The sequence below is a fragment of the Rosa chinensis genome, chromosome 2 (assembly GCF_002994745.2).
Source record: "Rosa chinensis cultivar Old Blush chromosome 2, RchiOBHm-V2, whole genome shotgun sequence".
Taxonomy (NCBI): Eukaryota; Viridiplantae; Streptophyta; class Magnoliopsida; order Rosales; family Rosaceae; genus Rosa; species Rosa chinensis.
The window spans coordinates 15,975,831-16,001,610 of NC_037089.1; the positions used below are offsets into that span (position 1 = coordinate 15,975,831).

Consider the following 25,780-nt stretch of genomic DNA (forward strand, 5'->3'; position numbering starts at 1 on the left):
CAGCCTATTAATATTAAAACTGTTTTAGGGAAACGATATTTGAGAGAGAATTGATGTGTTTTCTCATTGATAATAGAGGCCTCTTTATATAGAGGATTACAATGCATAGAATCTGAATTGTATAAGGAAAGGTAATCATACAATGAATGGATATTTCTAAGATATTCTCCGAGATTCTCTGTAATTAAAACCCTATTACCACTAGGTCAAGTAACCTAGAGTTTGGGTCAAACACACAAATATGGATTTACTTGAACACTCCCCCTTGTGTCGCCCAAACGTGGTGCTCCTCTAGTTGCCTCATTAAAAATCTTGCCGAGTAACAAAAACTCAGTGAGACAAAAATAACCTCGGTCGAAGGGGAAAAAAAGCACAACACACCCTTCACGTTTCGAGACCATACATGTAGACACCTGCCCCTTATGTCTGCATCTCCCCCTGACGACTACTGTCATTGGAGTTCGGATAACTTCCTCAAACGATGCTACCAACGTGTTTCTCGAAAGTGGAATTTAGGTAATGACTTAGTGAGCAATGGATATCTGAAAGCATAGAATCTGAATTGTATAAGGAAAGGTAATCATACAATGAATGAATATTTCTAAGATATTCTCCGAAATTCTCTGTAATTAAAACCCTATTACCACTAGGTCAAGTAACCTAGAGTTTGGGTCAAACACACAAATAGGGATTTACTTGAACACTCCCCCTTGTGTCGCCCAAACGTGGTGCTCCTCTCGTTGCCTTATTAAAAACCTTGCCGAGTAACAAAAACCCAGTGGGACAAAAATGATCTCGGTCGAAGGGGAAAAAGTGCACAACACACCCTTCACATTTCGAGACCATACATGTAGACACCTCCCCCAGATGTCTGCATCTCCCCCTGACGATTACGGTCATTGGAGTTCAGATAACTTCCACAAACGATGCTACCAACATGTTTCTCGAAAGTGGAGTTTAGGCAATGACTTAGTGAGCAAGTCTGTCATATTGTCCTCAGATCAAACCTAGTTCACTTTGATCTTGAGGAGAGTTTGTTATTGCTGATTATACTTGGTGTGGTCACTTTTGATGTAGCCTAGCTTCAAAACAAGTAGCATTATCCTATATGCTCGTAGGCTCATCTGTGGTAGACTTCAAACCACAATTGTTCGAACATGCGTAACTATGGATCCAATCCATATACATTCACGAATCACTCCGTGAAGAGCAATAATCTCTGCATTGTTCAAAGATATAGCGACTAAGGCTTATTCTGTAGACCTTCAAGATATCACTATCTTTTCCTATGGTGAACACTTAACCAGTTTGAGAATGACCTTTGTATGGGTCAGAGAGATACCTAACATCAGCAAAACCTTCCAAAACACTTATGTTGTTTTGGGATGGGGATAGTGGACGCAAGCCAGTATTGGCGGCATTCCTGGTATGTGATGGGTCTGAATCCATCATCTCTCTGTAGGGATAAAACGAGCCCATATCAATCGTACATCTTAAGTACACCAATCAAATGGTGTCACGTTGGCGCAGAGCTATACCTTAGCTAACAAGTTCACTACAAATGAGATGTCCAGTTCTAGCACATCTTCATCATCATCCTTCAGACGAAGAGGATCCTTTTCAGGATCAAGACTAAGGACGATCATGGGGGTGCTTGAAGGTTTGACCTTGTCAAAATGCCTAAGCATCTATCAACACGATGCTCAAGTTCCAAACCGAGGCATAATCGTGTTCTCCCAAAATCCTTCATCTCAAACTCGGATTTGAAGTGTTAAGCGGTTTCCCTTAACTCTTTAAAGGCTTCTAATGAAGATCATGTCCAACATGAACCGCGATGGAATCCGAAACTTGTTATGGAAACGCACGGGCATATCCATTCCCAATCAAGTAGTCATTTTAGCAAGCGTTTCAACCTCTTTGTAAACGCGCTCAGTGGTCTATAGACACTTGACTTGGATAAATGAAGTTCACCATGAACCTTCGTGTATATTTCGTATCTAGACCCCTATAGACATACGTCGTGACCACATTTGCAAGCTGCATGATCAGTTATTCGGAAACTACCAAACTGACAAGGTAGTGGAGTGCAATGACATCCATTACGAGAGAATATGTCTCATCGTAGTCGATTACAGGGTGTTTTATGATAAGCCTTGCGCCATAATGAGAGATTACCATCTCTTTTTCTCACTACGCTTTCTAACGAAGACCCATTAGTCAACAGGTTTTATGTTAGGAGGTGTTAGCATCATTGGCTCAAAAACTCTCATCTTCGTTAGAAAATCCAACTTAACCTAGATCGCATCTTTCCATTTAGGCCAAATTTCTCTACGTTGGCATTCATTCATCAACGGAGCGTGGTTCGATATCATCGGACTCAACAAACTTATGCGCAACGAAATACGCAACGAAATACACAACTACATCATCAATTATGATGGAGTTTCTATCCCACGTCTCATGTACACTAGTGTAAGTTTCATAAAGCTCTATATTCTCAGGAATATGTTCTGACGTTGAGGTGTCCCCTAACGATAATCATAACCTGGAAGATACTCATGAGACGGGTTTTGAGTGTCGATGATCAAAGGATTGGAATGTGCCAAAGTATCATTCGAAATCACGGGCCTCCCACGCATCCTAGCTGGGGCCATGGCCTATAACGCCAGAGTGCCACTCTCTTTGGCCTTGGCGCCATACCTACCTCCATGTAGGGTGGCGCTACTTCCTCTCGTAGGGACGTCCTTCCTTGCAGGCATGTTTGCAGCATATTTGTGTGATCTCGTCACTTTAGTATGGATCAGGATGAGACATAGTGGGGACAGACCACGACAATTCTTGTCGTTCCTGTTGAAATTCGTGTTCTTATCTCCCCCTAACGACGGGAAGATTGTCTCATCAAAGTGACAACCCGCAAATTTAGCGATAATGAGATCGCCTTGCAAGGGAATTAAATGGCGGACGATTGTTGGAGTCTCAAATCTAATGTAGTTGCGCATTTATCTGTAAGGACCCATCATAGAGTGTTGTGGCAGCGCAAATGGCACATAAATGGCTCACTAAAATATGCGTAAGTACGATACTTGTACCTAGTCACTAGCTGTAATGCAGAGGTACATTGAGTGGCGATGGGTCGTACATGAATTAGCATAGCTGCATGCAATATTGCATCACCCCAAGCGGATATAAGGAGATTGGTGCGCATTACCAATGTCTGAACTACCATCGTAGTCGTTTCCGCAAGACCATTTGGGTGTGTACATGGGAATATGATGTCCAACATCAGTCCCATTGCAATATCCATCGAAAGTCTTTCGATGTAAACTCTCTAGCATAGTCAAATCTAATTGATTGAATAGGATGATCCGGGTAGTGAGCTCGTTGTCATATGATATGTGCTAGAAGTGTAGCATAAGCAGCATTTATAGGTGGACAATGGCACAACACGTGACCAGCGTGTTTGCATGTCAACCAACATCATGAAATATTTAAACGTCCGCAAGTTGGTTGAATCAATCCACAGAATCCCCATGGATTCTATGTAAGAATCTAATGAGTATGTTCATTTCCTTTGTAAAACAACCGAGAAGCTTTAGAAGCAACCAATGAGAATTTTGGTTAGGCCTGAGCGTCTGAAACGCTATTTGAAGCAAGTTGGTGATTGCGGCATCACCTGGGGCGCCATCACCATGATGGACACCATCCATGGCGTTATGGATAGGGACTGCGCCAGCCCTAGGCTGGTGGTGGACAGAGGTGGTGCCCTAGACAGCAGAGTTGGTCACACTTAGTCCAGGAATCAACTTTTGATTCATGCTTCATGTCGCTCGAGAGAAAGGATGTCCATGTGAAGTCTTTAGTAGATGGATCATCATATCATAACTAGGATGACTTTTCCTATCGTGACAAAGCCAATATGTGTCTAAATCCAAGAGATCTTCTCTCATAACTTTATTGGATTTAATAGCTCGAATAGTGACATAGAGTCCATTAGAGAGACACATAAACTTCTCTAAGATGTGCCTTTGTTCGCAATCATTAGAGGTATTGCAAAGGAATTCATTTCCGTTCTCTACATGCGTTTTCACATGGAATCCGTTGGCAATTCATAAGTGCGATTTGCCCTAGGAGCGTAGAGAGTTTTTGTGATAGTAATCAAGGTGCCTTTTGGCAAGGGGAACTTGGGCTATTCCATGTCCTTGAATTAATACTGATGACCCAGCCATCGTAGTCACAAAAGTAATATGCTCAGAATCAAAATTGAGTCATAATGAAAAGAACTCGAAATTTTATTCATAAGCCAACGAAGTTACATCATTGTCTCTTTAATAAAAGAAAATCTAATCCAAACTGCTAGCTAATGCAAAACAATGGTAGTCGTCTAAGTTATTTCAGTAATTCCAAAATAAATGTGACCAAGTGAGTAAAGAGATGTCAGTGGAGCATGGCTCGCTTAAGTACCACTAATCTCATAACCTTCCTAGACATCACACTTACTTTGGGTGAGCCTACTTTGAAGAAAGACTAAGCCATTGGCATTTACTACAAAGTATATGGTAATTGCCTATTACATCTCTTGGAAAAATAAAGACTTAAACAGAATTGGCGATCTATTGATCCCAGCCATATTTGTAGTCTTCAACCCTTCACTCTAGATCATCTTCTTGATCTTCTTGTTCCACATAGTGAGCTTCTCTTGTTTCACAATATGCTTTGTAGGCGGTGACAAGTTCTTCACGAGCTCTACAAATGTGTGCCTAATGATCAGACACTCCACATCGAGAACATACATCTCTTGGCTCAAACTCCATTGATTGAGGCGCTTTGAAAGCATCATTTAGATGGCTCTTAGTGTTGGTGGAGTCACCAACATTACCAGAGGCGTTGCCTCCCTCTCTCTTTCCACGTTGACCTCTTTGGTTTTGTGTTCGCCTATGTTGGCGATTACCTTCCCAAGTAGAGCGATTATATGGACCAGAACGTCCAGAAGTATCCCTAAGATTAGGGTTTCGCTCTTGGCGCCCTCTCTTTGGGGCGCGACTATAATTAGATTCCAGAATATGCTCTGTTTCCACAGATCTCGAATTATAGTTCTTCACAAGGATGTTGTCATGCTTTTCAGCGACATTCATAGCTCCAATGATCTCATGAAACCTTGTGATCTGTCCTGTAGTACCCTCGATTCGATAGTTCTTAGCAACCATCAATGCAGAGATGGGGAAGGTAGAGAGAGTTTTCTCAATCAACATCACATCTGTGATCTCTTTACCACATAATTCCATTAAGGATTTAATGTGAAATGTTTCTGAGTTGTAGTCGAGAACTGACTTGAAATCACAGAAGCGGAGGCTATGCCATCTCACTTCTAGGTCAGGAAGCAGGGAGTCACGGACATTGCCAAATCTTTCTTCGAGTGAGACCCACAGCCTTCTGGGGTCTTCTTTATTCATACACTCACACTGGAGCAAATCATCCATATGACGAGTCATTAGGATAATGGCTTTCACCTTATTTGCCTCTAAGGCTGCTCTATTTGCTTCTAAATCTTGAGCTTGCTCAACAGTTAGCACGTCCTGGCTAGGCTCAAGAATCGTATCCAGAATTCCATCGGCCTTGAGATGCTGGCGGACATCACGAACCCACCTATGATATCTAGAGCCAGTTGTTCCCAATGGAGCGAAGCCCAGTTTGTTCAGGTTACTTATCCTAAAAGAGAAAAGAAATTAGGGTTACTTTCGGAGCATAAAGCTACCACGAAAACATATAAAATTTCTGAGCGTAATCGCTTCCAAGAAATTAGGAATTTCTGAGCATAATTACTTCCAAGAAATTCAATTCCAAGAGGTATTGGATTAGATCGAAACAATGACGGATCGATTATAAATTCTCTACAAACTCTAAGTTTGGAGATCTCAACAAGCTCCAAGCTTGGAGTGAGCACCAACCTCCACAGTTCGGTTATTGGTCTCCCTTATGATGGAGAAAAGGGGAGTAGAAGAAGGGAGGTTGCAAGTCCCAGAGAAAAGAAGAAAAAGAATGAAAAACTTCAAAAAAGGGAATTTTTAGAAAAGTTTACCTGGAAAAGTTGCCCGAATCTGGTGGCCAAAGGTGGTGGCTGGGCCATGCAGGGATGCTGCAGGGGTTGCTGCGAGATCTCTGCAGGGATGTCGTGGGGATGCTGCGAAGATGTCATGGGGCCGCTCTGTGGGGTTGCCGCAGGGTCGCGAGGATGCTGGTCACGAGGATGTTATGGAGATGCCACGGGGCCGCGAGGATGTTGCAGAGATGTCGCGTGGCCGCGAGGATGCTGCAGGGATGCCTCTGGGCCGCGAGGATGTTGCGAAGATGCCTTGTGGCCGCAAGGATCCTACGGAGGCACCCAGCGAGCGTTGGGCTACGAGGACAGCAGATGCAGGGCACGCTCGCGGGGAGCAGCGAGCGAGCGTGGGGCTCCTGGGGCAGCAGATGCAATTCGTGCTCGCGGGGTCTATGAGTCACGGGGTTGCATGGTCAAAGTATCGCGGGGTCGCGAGGTTGCGGGGTAGCGAGCATGAGAACAGGCAAGCGTTTGCGGGCGCTGCAGGGGCAGCGAGGCTAACCAGGTAGGGTTAGCGATGAGTTGTGACGCGGGGGCTGCTGCGGGGTTTTGAAGGCTAAGGTTTTTAGGGTTTCAGGGTTATGGCTTCGAGCTGATAACGTGTTTTAGGGAAACGATATTTGAGAGAGAATTGTTGTGTCTTCTCATTGATAATAGGGCCCTCTTTATATAGAGGATTACAATGCATAGAATTTGAATTGTACAAGGAAAGGTAATCATACAATGAATGGATATCTCTAAGATATTCTCTCTAATTAAAACCCTATTACCACTAGGTCAAGTAACCTAGAGTTTGGGCCAAACACACAAATAGAGATTTATTTGAACAAAAACATAATAATAACTGAAAAACAAACTAAACACACGTGGAAGTGTGGCCTTGCTCTATACGCAAGATGTGCAAATAAAATACTAACTAATTGGCCGAATAAAATTTGATTTGAATTTATCAAAGTGTAAAGTTGAAAACTTTTATGATTTTAATTATACACATTCAATATCGGTTTGCATTTTTTGGTTAACTAATTGACTCTCTTTTTTTTAATAGAGATTGATTTCATTAGTAATCAAGCCATGAAAACAGGCCAGAATCTAACTACGCTTACATAAGAAAATCTGGAAAACCAGATAACCTATCTAAGCCAAACTAAACTCATTAGAGTCTAAAGAGATGCTCGCTTGACGCAAGCCTAACTAAGCAAGAACAACCTCGCTTCCTAAGGAAAAATTATTCATCTAGTCTAATTTGCCGACACGCAATTGTGGTACAAATCACAACTAGAAACATCATAGAATAGCTTATAGAGTTTATCCCTACCTAAACAAGACTTGCATCCAAATATCTATTAGCAAAAAATTAAAAGATGGCAGCTAACAACCTCGGCAACAGGTCGGTCTTCTTGCTCATCTTTGAATGCTTACTCGAATTGAGCCCAGGCCCAGAGGCCCAAGCCAAAATCCGAGTTACTAAAACAGAAGCCCAACCATACTGCCAGGTAGTCGCAGCCGCCGGCATCAGGTTTTCCGGCGGTCGGCCTTTCCACCACAGCATCTCTATTCAATCAGCAAGCACCAAAACCAGGCAAATCTGATTGAAATCCGCCTTTGCCGAACTACGATGCTTCCTGGACTCCACGCAACCAGGCGACACCAATCTCCCAGTCAGATCCGCCAAAAGTCACCTCCTGCACTCCACCTCCTCGAGCCCGATCAAGAATGCTATGACCGACCTCCGATCGAATCCCAACGCCGTTAGCGCTTGTCTCTGATCTGCAATTCCAACCTGGATCCACCAAAACTCAGCACCTTCCGACACTAATCACCACCTGCAGTTGACGATGGCAGGGCCGCCTCCAAGGACAATCTGCCACCAGCCAACGCGGGGTGTACTCCCTACTCAAAGTGTAAAGTTTTTTTTTTTTTTTTTGAGAGAATCAAAGTGTAAAGTTGAAAACTTTTCTGATTTTAATTATACACATTTAATATGGGTTTGCATTTTTTGGTTAACTACTTGACTCTTAGTTTAACCTAAATCTCAAATATTTAATTGGCTCCATGCATGCACCTCAAATACATTTTTCACAGAGAATTTTCTCTTTTCCTAGTATCTGAGATTGGACGTATCTAAACCAATCTTCTTAGTTAGGGGTTCAAATGCGCCCCAGCTTGAGAGCCTTCTGGAAATATATCAAGTTACCAACTATCATGCTTTCTCATCTTTTTCAAGCTGTCTTGTGGTATATGGTATATTTTAGACCATTATAAATTCCAAAAGAATCGGCATATATACTTGTTTAATCCGCATTTGACTAAGCAAAATAATATGATTATGAAAACAAATGAATCTACATTAATTTGGACAGACATAAATTTTATATTCTCGTTATCTTCTACAATTACTAATACGTCTTAAGTAAGAACCACATTCCTTGTTGTACCACCACATTTTACAAAGATTCCAAACAAAGTTCACCAAACCATTGGTATAAATTCATATTCTCTTCAATATATGAGCATGCGAAACTAGTGTAGGATGCAAAATATGAACTATATAAGGTAAATCCTATCCAACTCTCTTAATCATCATTGGCCATCTTGTTTATCCCAAAATCCAGTCAAGAATTTTGTGATTCTATCACACATAAAAATTTTCCAAGGGTTTTTCTATTTTATAGCTTTTGAAAGTGGGGCAAGGGTTCAGAAGTACCAGGGTATCTCACCCCTATCACTATATTCTTTTTTTGTACGTTCGGAGTTTAAATGTGCTCTACCCTTTAGAACAATATCAACAATCAAGCTTTCATTCTTTGAAAATCGTTTTCAGTCATTCATATAGATGGTTAAAAATTTCAAAAAGAACAAGCATATGCGTACTTGATTTATCTACATTCATCTAAGCAGAAAATCACGCGCTTATAAACCATCCAATATACATATTAACGGATATAATTTAATCATTTCTTACAACCGCTTTTAATTATCCAAAATCAAATTAGAGATGTACAATTATTGATATCAGAATCATATGATGTAATGTACCATCACATTTTACAAAAGTTACGAGCAAGATTCATTGTACTATTGGTATAACTTCAAATTCTCATACATACATATATATATATATATATATATATATATATATATATGAGCATGTGAAACAAGTGTAGGATGCAAAACATGAATAAAATGCTCGATAAAATCATGAACTAATTAAGATAAATCATATCCAACTCTCTTAATAATCATTTGCCCGTCTTGTTTATCCCAAAACCCAGCAGCCAAAGAATAAAACAAGAAGTATACAATAATTGACAATTAAAAACCACACCATGGATGGTTGCAAATAATAGTTGCCGCTATTGTCTCAAAAGAGCATCTTTTGCCGCAAGAAAAACAAATTTTTTTTTTTTTAAATCATTATCTATTTATCCTTATTTTCAGCTCCCGTGCTACGAAACCTGATGCTGGGTGGGCACATGTCGGCTGCAGGGTGGAGAGAATCTTTACAGGAGGAATCGCGCGATTTACCTGAGCGGGCTTTCCGAGCTGTTAAATTCTGAAATCGGGAATTGTACGTACTGTGAGTCTGTGATGGACCAGAGAGGAATCTCTTCGCTTGGTGATAATAATTTTGTGACCCACGTGTCAGGGGATGGTTGTGTGGGTTAGTGGTACTGGTGTGGCCATGATTAATGGATGAGGCACAAACAGTGTAGAAAAGTCTCCTTTTGCTTGAAGGAATCTTTCACATGAAGAACGTTTTGGTGCTTCATTTTCATACATATATGCCGATTCTTGAATCTTGTGAGAAAATTTGGACTGTGTTACTGTTGTGCATCACGTTTTCTAACCACAAAGAGAGATTGTTTTGGTATTCGATGTGTGTGGTCCACGTGTTTTGAGCTATTTGATTTAGTTTTAATCTTCACTTATAATCTTGTGAGTGGATCATCTCCTAAACAATAAAATTGTCTAAACTTCATAAGCTTTTGATTAGATAATGACACGTGGTTATCAGTGTATCGGTGGTGGAATCCGGCAGACGACAGGCAGGTGTATCAGTGTGGCTTGCGGTATTGATTGCGTATCTCTGGGGAGGTGTGCTCGAAGGGAATGGTTTGTGGCGGTGGTCTGCCAACGGGGAAATTGGAGAGAGGGAAGATAACTGTAATAGCATTGTTCTGGTCTTGTTTAGAGTTTCTTTTTTGGTTAGGCTTTTGATTAGTTTTTTCTGGTCATTTGTATGTCCTTACTCTTTTGAGCTAGGGTTGGGTCAAATTGAGGTGCCATGGAGTTGGTGTCATTCCTAGGGACGAGTTGGTTTAGTTTCAGTTTTATCTTATGGTCAATGTGCTGACAAACGATCTTTGCACGTGGTCTAGTATTGGAACACAGTGTAAAAGAGAGCGTTGGTTTTTATGGCGGTTGTGTATTGAGATTCTCGGGATTCTCTGTAACCGGAGAGGTTAGGCGATATAGGTGGTTAGGGGTTGGGCCCTTTTGGCTCAAATAGGTCATTTTGGATGACGGACCCTTAACTAGTTTAGGTTTTAGGGAGGAGAGTGGGGAGTTCTTGTCCACCACCGGTCATTCCCATGTTATGTAATTTTGGTTATCATCAATAAAGATTTCTTATTCTAAAAAAAATGGCACGTGGTTATAATGTATCCAACGGTCTACAAGAAGCTTTGACTCATTTTTTTTCAGGAAAAAAATGCAAACAGTACCCGACCTTTGGCCCATTAGTAACTTTAGTACCTGACAAAAAAAAAAAAATCATTTTGGTACCTGAAGTTCTGACCCCGACCCAACATTAGTACCTAAAATACTGTTGGCCGTTACGGCGTTAGCCAAATGACAAACTTTGAGGGGTCTTCACTCAATCTCTTCTTCTTCCTCTCGCTTTCTTCGTTTTCTTTTTCCTCCTAACTTTCCTTGTTTCTCTCAATCTCTTCTTCTTCCTCAAGCTCAGATTTCCAATATATTACAACTCAATTGATCAATCTTTTGCTAAGAAGAGAAAATTGACATAAACAAAACAAAGAAAGACAACCATCGACACCAAATTTTATGCAGCACCAACTTCTCTATACCTATCCTTTTGATATACAGAGAGTATTCAAGAGAAAATTGTTCAGTGAGGAATTCCTGAAAGATTGATCATGTTCAGCTAATTAGGCTAACAACAATAGCTACCCTTTCTCCCTCGTCCACTACATCTCTTCTTTTGAACTAATTTGGTGAATCTCTTTGGTTAACAAGAAACACAGTAATACCTTTTGATACCCATACCCAGCAGCTGTAAAATTTCAGTTTTATTCAGGTCTTGATACCTCTCGCACATCTCATCTTTTCCACATGACCATGCCAATCAAATCTCGCAGCACAATCCACCATTCTCCGTCGCCGTCGCCATAACCCTCGCTCAAACTTCACCCGAAACAAGGCTGAGAGAGAAAGAAAGAGGTTCGTATTCGGCAGCCATAGAAGGAGTTTTGGTTTGAAATTGGATGAGTTTGGGTCTGTGGTAGAGCCAGATACTACCCATTGCTTCACCTTCATTCCCAATTTCATCGTCTCTCTTTTCAACTCTTAATGCTCAATCTCCACATGAATATCTCGAAATCAATCCCAGGAGGTGGTTTGGGTCTGTGGTTTTCTTTGCGTTTTGTCTAATCGATCTGAGTTTGGGAGAAGAACTGTTTCAGTTTTTCTTTTTCTTTTTTAATTGGATTTGGTTCAAGAACATGAAAATTTTCTGGGTTTTGATTTTATGATTTTGTGTATGAGTTGTGTGAGTTGAGATCGGGAAATCTGGGTGGGAGGTGGCGAAGATGGTGGTGTGGAGGTGGAGGGGTGGGTGGCGGCGGCAAAGAAAGACATGGCTCCTCTCTCTCTGTTTTTGGTTTTCAAGGAGAGGTGGAATTTGGAGGTTGGAAGAAGAGTATGAGAGGAGAAGAGAAGGTGGAAGAGAAAGGAGGAAAGAACTCAGAAAGGGAGATGTTGTGCTGGTAATTTGAGAAGATGAAGATCTAGGATTCATACCCAATTCAAGAAATTGAAGATTTGGGATCTGGGATCAGACATGAGACATTTTTTATTTTATTTTATAAATTTAAAATTTTTAATTATAAACTTAATACTAATTTGAAATTAAATTTTTTTTAAATAGAAACTGAATTTACCCATGTACCCTTTAATATGTGTCAGTCCGTTAATGCCGTAACGGCCAACAGTGTTCTAGGTACTAATGTTGGGTCGGGTTCCGAACTGGCCAAAGGTCGGGTGCTGTTTACATTTTTTTTCTTTCTTTCTATTTTTCATTCTTTATTCTCTCTCTTCACGCCTCCCTCTCTCCCTCCTCTCGTCTCTCCCCTGTTCTTCTTTACTGGTCTGTTCTACAGCTGAGGCTAAATAAGAAGAGAGAAGTAGCTTGAAATATTGGGTATATGCAAATTTATATGCTAGGAACTGATACTTTATTCCCCCCCCCCCCCCCCCCCCTCTCTTGTTCTTCTTTTACTTCACTTAGCCCAGCTTACCCACAACTGATTGCTTTTTCTAAATTCAAATGCTTATCTACTATAGCAGATCATCTCCCCATTTCCTCTCATTCTATCTGTAACAAAATCACCTGCCACTTCGCCATAAAATAGACTACTAATGTTGAAGAAATATGAATCTGGTTGTTTAATTCCAGTGGATCTGGGTAAATCAAATTTTGGGTCACCTAATTTATTGAATCGTGGTGGCTATAATTTTGCATTTATCTTGTTCCTCTCTTCGTTGACTTTAAGAAAATCACAACCTTTTTTAATTGGATTTTGCAAATATAAGAACAAATTGATTTATGTTTATTGAATATGTTCCCTTGATGGTTTACCTATATCATTTAAAGTACCCAGATCTTGTTCTTCAATAGAACAGAAGAACGAACCCATTAATGGAACGCTCAGCCCCAAAAAATCGAACCCATCAATTGAATCCCAACAAATTCGTCCCAAATTCGTCTCTGACTTATTTGTTGTAGGTAATACTTGGATCCTCAAATTCATCCCAGACAATTCCGTCCCATCAATTGCATCCCAACCAATCCCAGAAGGTAGCAATTTGCTTCGACTTTACTCGCTCTCTATTTTTATGTATGTAAGGATAGTCGCGACGATGCAATTTTTATTTGGCAGCGACTTAACCAAGAGCTCCAATGGCTCTTAGATTCTCCAGTACTCTGAACGAAGGAGCAGTTCTCATTCTCTTTCTCTGTTTTTGGTTGGAAATTATTCTATGCATCGATGGTGCAAATGACCCAACACTTATAAGATGATCTCAATCCTTGATATTTATAATTAATATTTTTATTAATAACCTAAGAGTGTATTTAATATAATCTAACCATCTATTTATGTCGGTGTAAGTGCACGTCGGTGCACTGAATCCTCTCCTGTTTTTAGTTGAAATTTTGGATGTCCGCTATGTGGCACTATTGTAGACCATTGGATGTTGTTTTTACATGTGTCATTACATGATTGAAAGCTTAGGAAGCTTAGCCAATTTTATTGCCCAAGAGAGGATCCTCTCCCCATAATCTTACTTATGTAAACATGTCTGATTGCCATGTTGAACACCATGCTAGATCCATCATTAGTTTGAGGAGATCATACCTCTCACTCACATGTAATTATTTGAAATTTAACTTTATCAAAGAAAATGAATGACTCGATCAATTACTAACTAGATTATTTAGATTAAAATTATTTCCGATTCTGCTGATTTTGTAAAGATAATAATTCAAATAAAGACTCAGCAAATATTACAGTTCAAATCATTGCAAAACAAGATAACTATGAAGGGATTAATATACGTCTTTATCACTATTAACCAAATTATGATCAATAATTGAGTGAATCACAATGGAAGATATTCCAGATGCTTTCAATAGTATGCATTGTATATGAACAGATGATCTCGTATGAAACCAGCAAAAATGTTTTGTTATTTTGTTGTATATTTAATGGTTGCCACCGGATTTCTTCACTGTTGGCGGCGGTCCGATTTGACACACCACCAACTAGTAATAATCCAATAAAAATGCCCCTAGCTGACCTAGCTACCCTTCTAGGAGAAAAAGAAGAAAAGAAAAGAATCTGTGAGATTCTTATGAGGGTAACATTGGAAGGAATTTTTACCATAGCTTTGGTGAAAACTAGTTCTTCAGATTGAAAAGGTCCAAATAGTAGAAGTCGGTGTTACGCGGAGAGCTTTCAACGGTCAAACGTGATCTTGACCGCCAACTCCAATCAGCTATTGATCGAGTCTCTTCTTCCATTCTCTTTTGTTGGGTATGAGAGTTTCATGTGCTTGACCTTATATGGCATTGAGAAATAGGATAGAAAAGTGATATGTCATAGGGTTTAGATGCATCAAATGAGCAAATTAGGTCGTGCCAACTTAAATTATTCAGGTTTAGACATGACCAAAAATGAAAATGTATTGAATTTAAATATCTGTAAAGAATTTGAAAAAAGTCATAGCCCCCGGCAGGTGGTAGAGGACGAAAGCAATGATATCGACTCTTACACAACAATGCACTTCGAAAAGTCCAAAATCATTTCAACTGCAAAGTAATCATAAATATTTTGTTTCTTGGAAGAGATTTTTTTTTTTTTCTGGCAAACCTCGACGGAACAAGGATAATTTATTAAATAGAAAAGTAAAAAGAGTACATCAAAGCATGTAAGGGGAAGACAATAACTTTATCCCTCAAAAAATTTGAAGAGACATGCTTCTTCAAGAACAACAAAAAAACTACAAACTAGCTAAATTAAAAATTAGGAAGACCTAAACGGTCTCAGGCACAGAAAAAAAATTGCGAAGTGTGGTATTGGATCCCACAAAGTCATCAAGTATGAGAAATTGTAGAGTAATTGTTTGTGTGATTTAGAACTCTCATGTATTCGTGATTCTTATCACCAATTCATTATGGTGACAAAACAAGTATATAGGGAGTGAGAAAGAGAAAAATGAGGGAAAATAGATGAAAATTTATTATATGCACGGACAGTGTAAGTAACTCAATACTTATTATGTAATCTCAGCTTTTGATATTTATAGTTTACATTTTTTTAATAATAAAAAAATGTATTTAATGTTACCTAACAGTTGATTCATGTTGGTGCACGTGCACTTCTGTCGGTGTTTGGAATTTTCTCCCGAAAAATAGACCGATCACTACTAGAGAAAGAAGAATTGTCTGTCTCAATTACTAAATTGCCCCTAATCTTTTGGCATCAAAGGTCAACTAGTGTGTGCCCTTCCGGCATTAATTTTCTTTCACCCACCTAACGAATCTTCCTGAAGAAGCGCCCCGAAACATACCAAACAAACCGAAAGGTGAAAAACACACAATCAATTACATTTTCGCCGCGTGTGACTACAAATTCCAAAGATTCCCACATCTCCAACTCGCCCCGAGTCAAAGCACTGAGTCACCCCCCGAGTCGACTCAGAGACGCGACGACCCGAACGCGACTAGTGAATCTATTATGCTGTCCTGAATCTGAAAATTCCCTTACAACATATCTATATATACACACACACAACTCTCTCTCTGTCTCTCTTTCTCTGCTCCTTATCAGGTTTATCTGGGTTCTGCTAGAGACCCCAAAACAGAGAGAGAGGGAACAAAACCAACATGGAGCTCAGCTTAGATTCCAACAGGGTCTTCGTCCCCAAGACCATCTCCGAGTTTCTGTCACAAGTCTCGGCCGTTAAAGACGGCGCTCAGAGGTCGTTGAAGCTTGAAGAGTATGTGAAAAGACTCGAAGATGAAATGAGGAAGATCGAGGTTTTCAAGAGGGAGCTTCCTCTGTGTATGGTTATATTGAAAGATGGTGGGGTTTGATTTTGCTTCTTTTTTTTTCTTTGGTGTCTAAAAGAGATTGGTTTGTTGGTCATAGTTTGATGATTTGTTGGGTTTTTGCAGCGATTGAGAGATTGAAAGAGGAAGTAATGCAGTGCGGGAAAGTGGAAGATCGGGCGGTGATTGAAGAGTTCATACCGTTGAAGAAGAAGGATGAGAATGAAGGGGTAGTTTCGGAAAAGGAGAATAGTGACATGAAGAGCTGGATGAGCTCTGCTCAGCTCTGGAGCACTAATATCAACGTTGATTACAGCAATTCAGGACTCAAAATGGTAAAGTACAGATTTTTTTTTTTCACTAAAGATTGTGACTTTATTGGGATTTAATTTGCGGAAATTAATTTTTTTTTTTTTTTTTTTGGTGTGGCAGAGAAATGAGGATGATGATCGGTCTGTGCCTGAGAACCCAATTGAGATAAGTAATAAGAGAAGCAGGGGAGGGGCGTTTGTGCCATTCAAGGGAAATTATGAGTCTGGTTTTGCGAGGACTTGTGTGAAGGAAGACAAGGAGGTTTCACAGGTGCCAAGCCTTTCTCTGATGACTCCAACGTCTGAACTTGGTGGCTTTAATAATGCAAACTCTAAGAGCAGCACTAGAGGAGGTTCTGGTCCATCTTTGGCGAAGTTACAGATTGAGCATCAGCAGCAGCAACAATGTTTTAGGAAACAAAGGCGATGCTGGTCACCGGAGCTTCATCGCCGATTTGTTGATGCACTTCAACAGCTTGGGGGATCACAAGGTTAGACATTGAGACTAGAAAGTATTAGAGGCAATTGATATTTGCTTGCTTGGAAATTAGGATGGGAAATATATGTAGTGGGAGGAAGTTGAACTTGAACTTGGATTTGGGAATTCTGCTTGGTCTTTGGTCCTTTTCAAGTTAGAATTTGCTTGAGTAAGTGAAACTAGTGGGAAGAATCATGCACTTATTCTTGTGAACTAATTCCAACAAAGGGATTGTTTAATTTTTGATTAGCTAAGATTGTGAAACTGTATAAAGAACATGAAAATACCAACACAATACTTGAATTTAGTCCCTTGATGCTAAACTACTTGAATTGAGTCCTTTTTCTAATTGTTCGAGTCAAATTCCATTTCTTTGTGCACCTTACTTATTTTTATTCTGTTTTGCAGTAGCTACTCCTAAACAGATTAGAGAGCTTATGCAGGTAGATGGTCTCACCAATGATGAAGTGAAAAGCCATTTGCAGGTAGGTGTTTGATTTGCATAACCTCATTTTCTCTTCATTTTCTTTTCATGTTGGAATGACTTGTTAACCTATTTGTTTGATTGTGTCATTAACTCATTACAGAAATACAGACTTCACGTCCGAAAGGTACCAGCTTCTTCTGCTGGTGAAGCCAGTGGTTTATGGATGAACCAAGATCACTGTGGAGACCATTCAAAGGCAAATACTTCACAGTCTGGTTCTCCACAGGGTCCCCTCCTTGGTATGGAGTTTGCCAAAGGTGGTCAATCTACAACCGGAGGCAACAGCACAGAAACAGAAGAAGATGATCAGAATTCAGACGGCCACAGTTGGAAAGGGGCACGCCACAACTCCGGCGGAGATGTAGAGTCTTGTACTAATCCCCTGTGAATTTTGCAAATACCAATATACGTGGGGATATAGCATATTCTCTGATCTGATGAGCATAGTTATAATAAGCGGTGTTTTAACAAAGAGAGAGGGACTTGAAGCAGAAGGTTTTTGGAGGAAGCACTAGCTACTTAAATTAGAGAGAGGTGACAAGAATTAGCCATTGTTATGCAAAAGTTTCTTCCCTCTGCTTCTTTTATACAGGTTTATGTAATGACCACTTATAACCTATTGATTGTAGGAAGTAACATGACTGTTTCCCAACTTAATAATCACTTTAATTGATTCTTGTGGTTTAACTTCTCTGATATTAGTTTATGCTCCAATATCTGAACTTGAGAAGCTGATACTATGTTTGCATTCAAGAAGTACTGAAACTTAAATGGCATCAGGGTCTTTGGACCTGAAAGTTCCAAGCTGATACTGTAAGCATTCTTTTCAATCTTATTAGCATCCAAATTCAGATCGTAAGGTTCCAATTGCTTATCATCTACACTAAAATCCTTGTTGTTTGCCTCAAATATTGCAGTGTTCTGCAAAATCCCTCCCCAGATAATAATGGCAATAGGTCATTTTCATTTTCTCACATGGCTTCTTGATATAAGTAAAATCCAAAGGAGCATTGAAATTAAATTTGAAAACAATCTACGTCTCAGCAGCCAAACAAATGGCTTGTATTGTTTACATTATCCATTCATAGATTAACCAAATCTTACAGCGAAGCTCATGCAAAGACAATTATAGATCCAGACAAAGCAGTCACTCTCAAGATGAAGCAAATTTTTTGATGAATCCAATCTTGTTGATATGGTGATCCTCCTAGAATCTTTTGCTTAGAAAAATTGAAATGATAAAAAAGATAATCTTTATTTGTACCACTATTGTACCACTATTATGGCGACCAAGTACCCAATAGTTCCTTTTTTTGATTCTCTGAGATGTCAAGTTGTCAACCATTGATAATAATTTGATATTCGATATTTCTATGTTTTCATTGTCGGGTTTATTGGACGTTCTATATAGTGCTTGGGAGCACAATCAGTGGTGGTGAGGAAAACGTGCTTCAGTCACAACTCAACTATTTTTCAGTTGAGAAATGAGCCAGGCATCGAGCCATTGAGTAAATGATTCAAGATCTTGGTTTTTGCCCAATTTCTTTCATCATCATTCCACCAAACACGCTAAAGTTTTCATGAAAATCGGTTTAGAAGTACTCTGAAGTTGTGAAGAAGGATGATGAAATGAGAATTATAATTATAATTCGACAAGAGTGTGAATTCATGCAACAACAACAAAAATTAATTTGAAGTAAAGAAAAGTAATTTTGATCATTTTGAGAAAAAAAATGACAAAAGTGTTTAAGTATAATGTATTTGAGAGAGATTGATGAGAGAGATGTGTTCTTATTATTGAGAATAGGAGCCCTATATATAGGGATTACAAAGTGCTAGTTCTAATGTTACAAGGAATACCAATCCGTGTAGGATTGGGAAATCTAGAACCTTCTCTCCTATTGCTACTCCTAGTTTGATAAGGCACACTAAATCGATATTCCTTCAACACTCCCCCTTGTGCCGCTTCAAACTTGGTGGTGACGCTTCATCCGTTGCCTCGTTAAAAACCTTGCCAGGTAACAAAAACCCTGTGGGATAAAAATAACCCTGGTCGAAGGACAAAAAGAGCACAACACGTCCTTCACTCTTCGAGATCGAACATGTAGACATCATAACTCCCCCTGATGTCGATATCTCCCCCTGATTGCTATAATCGTGGGAGTTCGGATAACTTTCTCAATCCGATGCTCTTCACATGTTTCTCGAAGGTGGATTTAGGTAACGACTTAGTGAATAAGTCCGCTACATTATCCTCTGATCGGATTTGATTCACTTCAATCTTTAGAAGTGATTGTTGTTGCTGATTATAAAAGAACTTAGGCGATATATGCTTGGTGTTGTCGCCCTTGATGAAACCTAACTTCATTTGTTCAATACAAGCTGCATTATCCTCATAAATGCATGTAGGTTCATCTGTGGTAGACTTCAAACCACAACTTCCTCGGATATGTCTAATTATAGACCTTAGCCATATACATTCACGTACGGCTTCATGTAGAGCAATAATCTCTGCATAATTTGAGGAAGTAGCAACAAGGGTCTGTTTCGTAGACCTCCAAGATATCGTAGTGCTTCCCATGGTAAAGACATAACCAGTTTGGGAGCGACCTTTGTGAGGGTCAGAGAGGTACCCTGCATCAGCAAAACCCATCAAGACATCATTGTCGTTTTGATGGAGGGAGATAGGAGAACGCCGGCCACCATGAGCGGTGGCGGCGCCGGCGGCGGCAACATGGCCGGCGGCCATTCTATGGACGGGGGCGTTTTGCCTTTTGGGGTCCAATCCCAATTTTCCGTCATTCCTTTTCTCTCTGTAGGGATAGAATAGGCCCATATCAATCGTACCTCTTAGGTATCGAAAGATTGTCTTTATACCAATCCAATGGCGGCGTGTTGGCGCAGAGCTATGTCGAGCTAACAAGTTCACTGCGAATGAGATATCCGGTCTTGTGCATTGAGCTAAGTACAATAATGAGCCTATTGCACTCAAATAGGGCACCTCGGCCTCTAATGGTTCTTCGTCCTCATCCCTTGGACGAAACGGATCTTTTCCGGGCTCAAGACTACGGCCGATCATGGGAGTACTCGTAGGCTTTGCTTTATCTTCATTAAAGCGCCTTAGGATTTTCTGAGTATATGCAGACTGATGGATCAAGATTCCATCACTACGGTGCTCGAGTTCTAAACCGAGACAAAACCGTGTTTTCCCAAGATCTTTCATCTCAAATTCGGATTTCAAGTATTTAGCAGTTTCCTTCAACTCATCTAGAGTTCCAATTAGGTTCATGTCATCGACATAAACTGCTACGATTGCAAATCCGGAACTTGTTCTTTTAATGAACACGCATGGGCATATTTCATTGTTAATATATCCCTTCCCAATCAAGTAGTCACTTAGACGGTTATACCACATCCGTCCGGATTGTTTTAATCCATATAGTGAGCGTTTTAATCTTATTGAAAACGCGCTCCGTGGTTTAGAGCCACTTGATTTGGGTAATTGAAGTCCATCTGGAACCTTCATATATATCTCTGAATCTAGATCCCCATAGAGATATGCTGTAACCACATCCATAAGCTGCATGTCAAGTTTTTCGGAAACTACCAAACTGACAAGGTAGCGGAACGTTATAACGTCCATCACGGGAGAATATGTCTCCTCGTAGTCAATTCCAGGGCGTTGTGAGAAACCTTGCGCCACAAGGAGGGCTTTGTATCTAACAACCTCATTTTTCTCATTACGCTTTCTAACAAAGACCCATTTATGGCCAACAGGCTTTACACTTGGGGGTGTCTGCGTTACAGGCCCAAATACCTGTCTCTTTGTTAGTGAATCCAATTCAACCTGGATTGCATCTTTCCATTTAGGCCAATCCGCTCTTTGTTGACATTCTTCAACAGAGCGAGGTTCGATATCATCATATTCTATAATTCCTTTTGCAATATGATATGCAAATGCATCATCAATCGCCATAGAATTTCTATCCATCATCTCATGTACACTAGTGTAATTTATGGAGATCTCTCTATTCTCTGGAGTTGGTTCTGACATTAGAGCGTCCCCCAATGATGTCTCTTGGACATAACCATAATCCGGAATATTCTCATGAGATGGATTATTTACATCGATGATTAATGGATTATTTTGTGCCGAACTCGCTTTCTTTCTTGGGCGAGAATCCATCGAACATATGGGCCTCCCGCGCTTCTTGGCGGGAGCCGTTGGCCTAGCCACAACATCACCATCATTGAGAGATGGGACGTTGGCGCCATGCTCATGCATTCTTGAGTTGGCGTCATGTCCTCTACTTTTAGGGACATCAATCCTTGCAGGCACGTTTGCAGCAGGTATGTGTGATCTCGTCACTTTAGCGATATCAGAAAACGCATCAGGCATCGAATCTGCTACGTTCTGAAGATCGAGAATTCTCCGCACTTCAATTTCTGACTGTGCGGTTCGGGGATCAAGATGAGACAGAGTGGGGACAGACCACGACAATTCCTGACGACGGGAAGACTGTCTCATCGAAGTGACAATCCGCAAATCTAGCGGTAAAGAGATCGCCTGTCAAGGGTTCTATGTAGCGGATAATCGTTGGAGAATCATATCCAACATAAAGGCCTAATCGTCTTGAGGACCCATTTTGGTGCGCTGTGGCGGCGCAATAGGCACATAGACTGCACACCCAAATATGCGTAAGTGTGAGACATCAGGCTCATACCCAGTAACCATCTGGGACGCAGAGAAGGGTTGAGTGGCAGTGGGCCTCAGACGAATAAGCACAGCTGCATGCAATATTGCATAGCCCCAAGCAGAAATAGGGAGATTGGTGCGCATCACCAATGCTCGAGCAACCATTTGTAGTCGTTTAATGGTGGCTTCTGCGAGACCATTTTGGGTATGAACATGAGGAACAGGATGTTCAACATCAATCCCAATGGACATGCAATAATCATCAAAAGTCTTTGATGTAAACTCCCCAGCATTGTCTAATCTTATAGACTTAATGGGATGATCAGGGTGGTGAGCCAGTAACTTAATTATTTGTGCTAGGAGTTTAGCAAATGCAGCGTTCCTTGTGGACAATAGCATGACATGTGACCAGCGTGTCGATGCATCAACCAACACCACAAAATATCTAAATGGTCCGCATAGTGGTTGAATAGGTCCACAAATATCACCTTGGATTCTTTGCAAGAATGGTATATTTTCTTTGGTGTCCTTTGCATAGGATGGTCTCGATCCTAACTTTGCTAAAGAGCAGGCTTTGCAGAACGAATGATGGGCTCCAGAAATAACCAATGAGGATTTTGGTTGAGCCATGAAGTCACAATGGACTTTAGAAGTCGAAATTTGAGTCAGAGGAGCAGAGGTGGCGTCAAAGCCACCCTTGAGCCGCAGGGGGATGGCGGCGCCGGCTAGTGGTGGCCGGACTTGAAGGGGGAAGGCACCGTGAGGCGCAAGTGCTCCTCCGTGATCCAAATTTCGAGTTTTACTTCCTTTTGTTCTGAAAAAGGGATGTCCGTGTGAAGTCTTTAATATACGGATCATCATGTCACGACCTGGGTGTCCCAAACGGTCGTGCCAAAGCCTATACGTGTCGGAATCCCATAAATCATCTCTCATGACATGGTTGGATTCAATGACTCGAATAGTGGTTGCATACAACCCACTAGAGCGACACATAAGTTTCTCTAATACTCGTTTATGTCCGTAGTCATTAGAGGTGATGCAAAGGAACTCTTGTCCATTCTCACAATGTGTTTCCACATGAAAACCATTGGCTCTTATATCTTTAAAATAATAAAGTTCGAAAAACATGTCTACGACATGAGATAAAATAAATCGATACTTTATTAATAATATCCAATGATGACACCAAAGTTTCGTGACCATAATCTAATCCAATATAAAAATCAAATTGATTTAAGGCATAATTGCCATGACATAATTCTTGGAAAAATAAAAGACTATAAATAAAAATCTGCGGTATTTTGTCTTCATCGCCAGATTTAAAGTCTTTGTGAACTCGAAGTCTTGATCACCATGATGCGACTACCTTCGTAGGTACATTGCAAATTCAGGTCCATTGATCAGACGTTCCATATCAGAAATAGACACCATAAAGAGGATTCTCCCTTGATTGAGGCGCATTGGCGCAATATGCATAGTCCCTAGGACTGGTGGCGTTGGAAAGTGGTGCCCATGGCCAACGTTGGTTCCATGGTTTCCAACCCTATTTCCCTCAAAATCACGCCTCCTATGGTCGTGGGATTGTCGCCTTGAGCGATTACCTTCTTGAGCATTTCGATCGTATGGATCATGACGTCGATGGCGACTTTCTCTAGCCATAGGACGATGCTCTTGATAGCTATCTTGAAGCCTATCAATTTCTCTTTTCACAAGTTCATTGCCATGTCTTTCAGCAGTGGCCATAGCTGCAATAAGCTGTTGGAAACTTGTGATCCGTCTTGCATTTACATGAGTCCGGAATAAGTCAGAGGACCTCATAGCATAGACGGGGAAGGTATTGAGGGTTTTCTCAATCAATTGGTCTTCTGTGATTGTTTTTCCACAGAGACGCATCATTGCTCTGATGCTGAGAGCTTCCGAATAAAATTGCATGACAGTGTCAAATTCAGAAAAGCGAAGATGTTTCCATTCTGCTTCTGTATTCGGAAGTATGGAGTCACGAACATTGCCATATCGTTCGCGAAGCGCATGCCAAAGCTTTATGGCGCTATCCTCATTTATGAACTCAAACTGTAGGTCACTATCCATGTGACGTTTCATGAAGGCAAGTGCCTTGGAATTATCTTTCTCAGTTTGAGGGTCTGGAGCTGTTTCTATAGGACAAAGCTCTTGGATTGTATGCAATAAATCACGGGCAATGAGGTGGATCTCGACATCAGTGACCCAAATTAAGTACCTTTTGCCTGCATAATCCAATGGAACAAAATCGAGTTTGTTTGTGTTTGACATCCAGAAAGATGAAACAAAAACAAGTTAGTTTCGGAGTCAATGCTTCCACGAAAACTAAATAAGATTTCCGAGCTATGCTACCAAGAAATCGATTTCCAAGAATAATTGGATTAGACCGAAACAATGATGTTTATATGGTCGTTAATCGATGCTTACGGACGCTCTTAGTCCGAAGTCTTACGAACGCTCTTAGTTCGTTAATTGCGTGAATCCCCACGATTCCGCTTTTCAAGAATCGAACCCACGTTATAAGAAAGGTGGGATGTAGAAGAAGGGAGGCTTTCAAGTCCCCGAGAAAAGAAGAAATATTTAAATTTCGAATTATAGGAACTTCAAAACTTACTCTTTTGAATACTTACTTGGTGAAAATTCGGAGCAGATTCTGTTCTGAACAGCTTGTACCTCGATTGGTGTACAGATCTCAATATGACTCCGATAAGGCTGAAATTCGGAGGTTAGATGGAAGAGACAGAGACGAACAACTTTGATGAAGAAAGTTTTTCGATCTGAGCTTCCGAAATAGACGTTTCGAGGCTTGCAAGAAGACGGATGTGCACAGGAACGGGAAAAAGATGCAGTGGGTGTGCGTTGGCTTGTTTGCGCAGCAGGGATGCTTCGGTGGCAGCAGGCTGGAACGCAGGGCTGCAGGGAGGGGGCAGCAGGGGCTGCTGTGCAAGGTTGCAAGCACACGGGTGCTCGGGCTGCAGCGAAGGCTCGGCTAGCTCGGGCTAGGGGCTGCTTTGTGAATGAGTTTTGGTTTTCTGTTTTGTGGTTAGAGTCGTGCTGATAACGTGTTTAAGTATAATGTATTTGAGAGAGATTGATGAGAGAGATGTGTTCTTATTATTGAGAATAGGAGCCCTATATATAGGGATTACAAAGTGCTAGTTCTAATGTTACAAGAAATACCAATCCGTGTAGGATTGGGAAATCTAGAACATTCTCTCCTATTGCTACTCCTAGTTTGATAAGGCACACTAAATCGATATTCCTTCAACATTTGTAATTTATTTTAGAACCCCTTTTTATATAAATATTTTTATTACATACATGTTTTTGGTGCATTCTCATGATTTAAGAGTTATTAACAAATGAATAATTATTCTATGGTCTCGGATCACTACGTGGCATTACCATATAGTGGTCTGTGTCAATAATATCACTCGAATCTGGTGAAGACCTTGCAGGAGTAAAAAAAAAAATTAAATTAAATTAAGAGACCACCACCCGTACTATGATCCGAAACCATATAATAATTTTCCAAACGAAGGACAATTTTAAGTTCACCCTCCTCATTTATCTTAGTTATTATTACTGCATAATAATGCATATAATTGATTCATTTCAAAGATCTCATTTCTCACCATAAAATGGAAATTCTTTTTTATTAATTTTTTTTTTTTAAATAGATATGAACTGACAGAAAGCTGTCGGAAATTTTTTTTTCTTAAATGAAGACTTCCGCCAACGACATTCCGTCGGCAAACTCCAAGTGCATATATGAACCGATGAATGTAAAAGAAATATATGAACAACTCATGGCCCAACTCAATTGGGTCTCATGGT

General features: G+C 40.4%; 1 protein-coding gene across 2 annotated transcripts; it reads left to right on the forward strand.

Moving 5' to 3' along the window:
- Positions 1 to 15,663: 15,663 nt before the first annotated feature.
- On the forward strand, positions 15,664 to 17,927 carry LOC112189126 (transcription factor HHO5). 2 transcript variants are annotated; one of them, XM_024328399.2, is made up of 5 exons: positions 15,664 to 15,987; positions 16,080 to 16,288; positions 16,386 to 16,755; positions 17,154 to 17,227; positions 17,330 to 17,927. In XM_024328399.2, the coding sequence occupies exons 1-5, from the start codon at positions 15,789 to 15,791 to the stop codon at positions 17,615 to 17,617; spliced, it is 1,140 nt and encodes a 379-aa protein (XP_024184167.1). In that variant the 5' UTR covers positions 15,664 to 15,788; the 3' UTR covers positions 17,618 to 17,927. The 2 variants fall into 2 exon arrangements, with proteins under 2 accessions (XP_024184167.1, XP_024184166.1); XM_024328398.2 differs by having other exon boundaries at positions 15,666 to 15,987; positions 17,151 to 17,227.
- Positions 17,928 to 25,780: the final 7,853 nt, after the last annotated feature.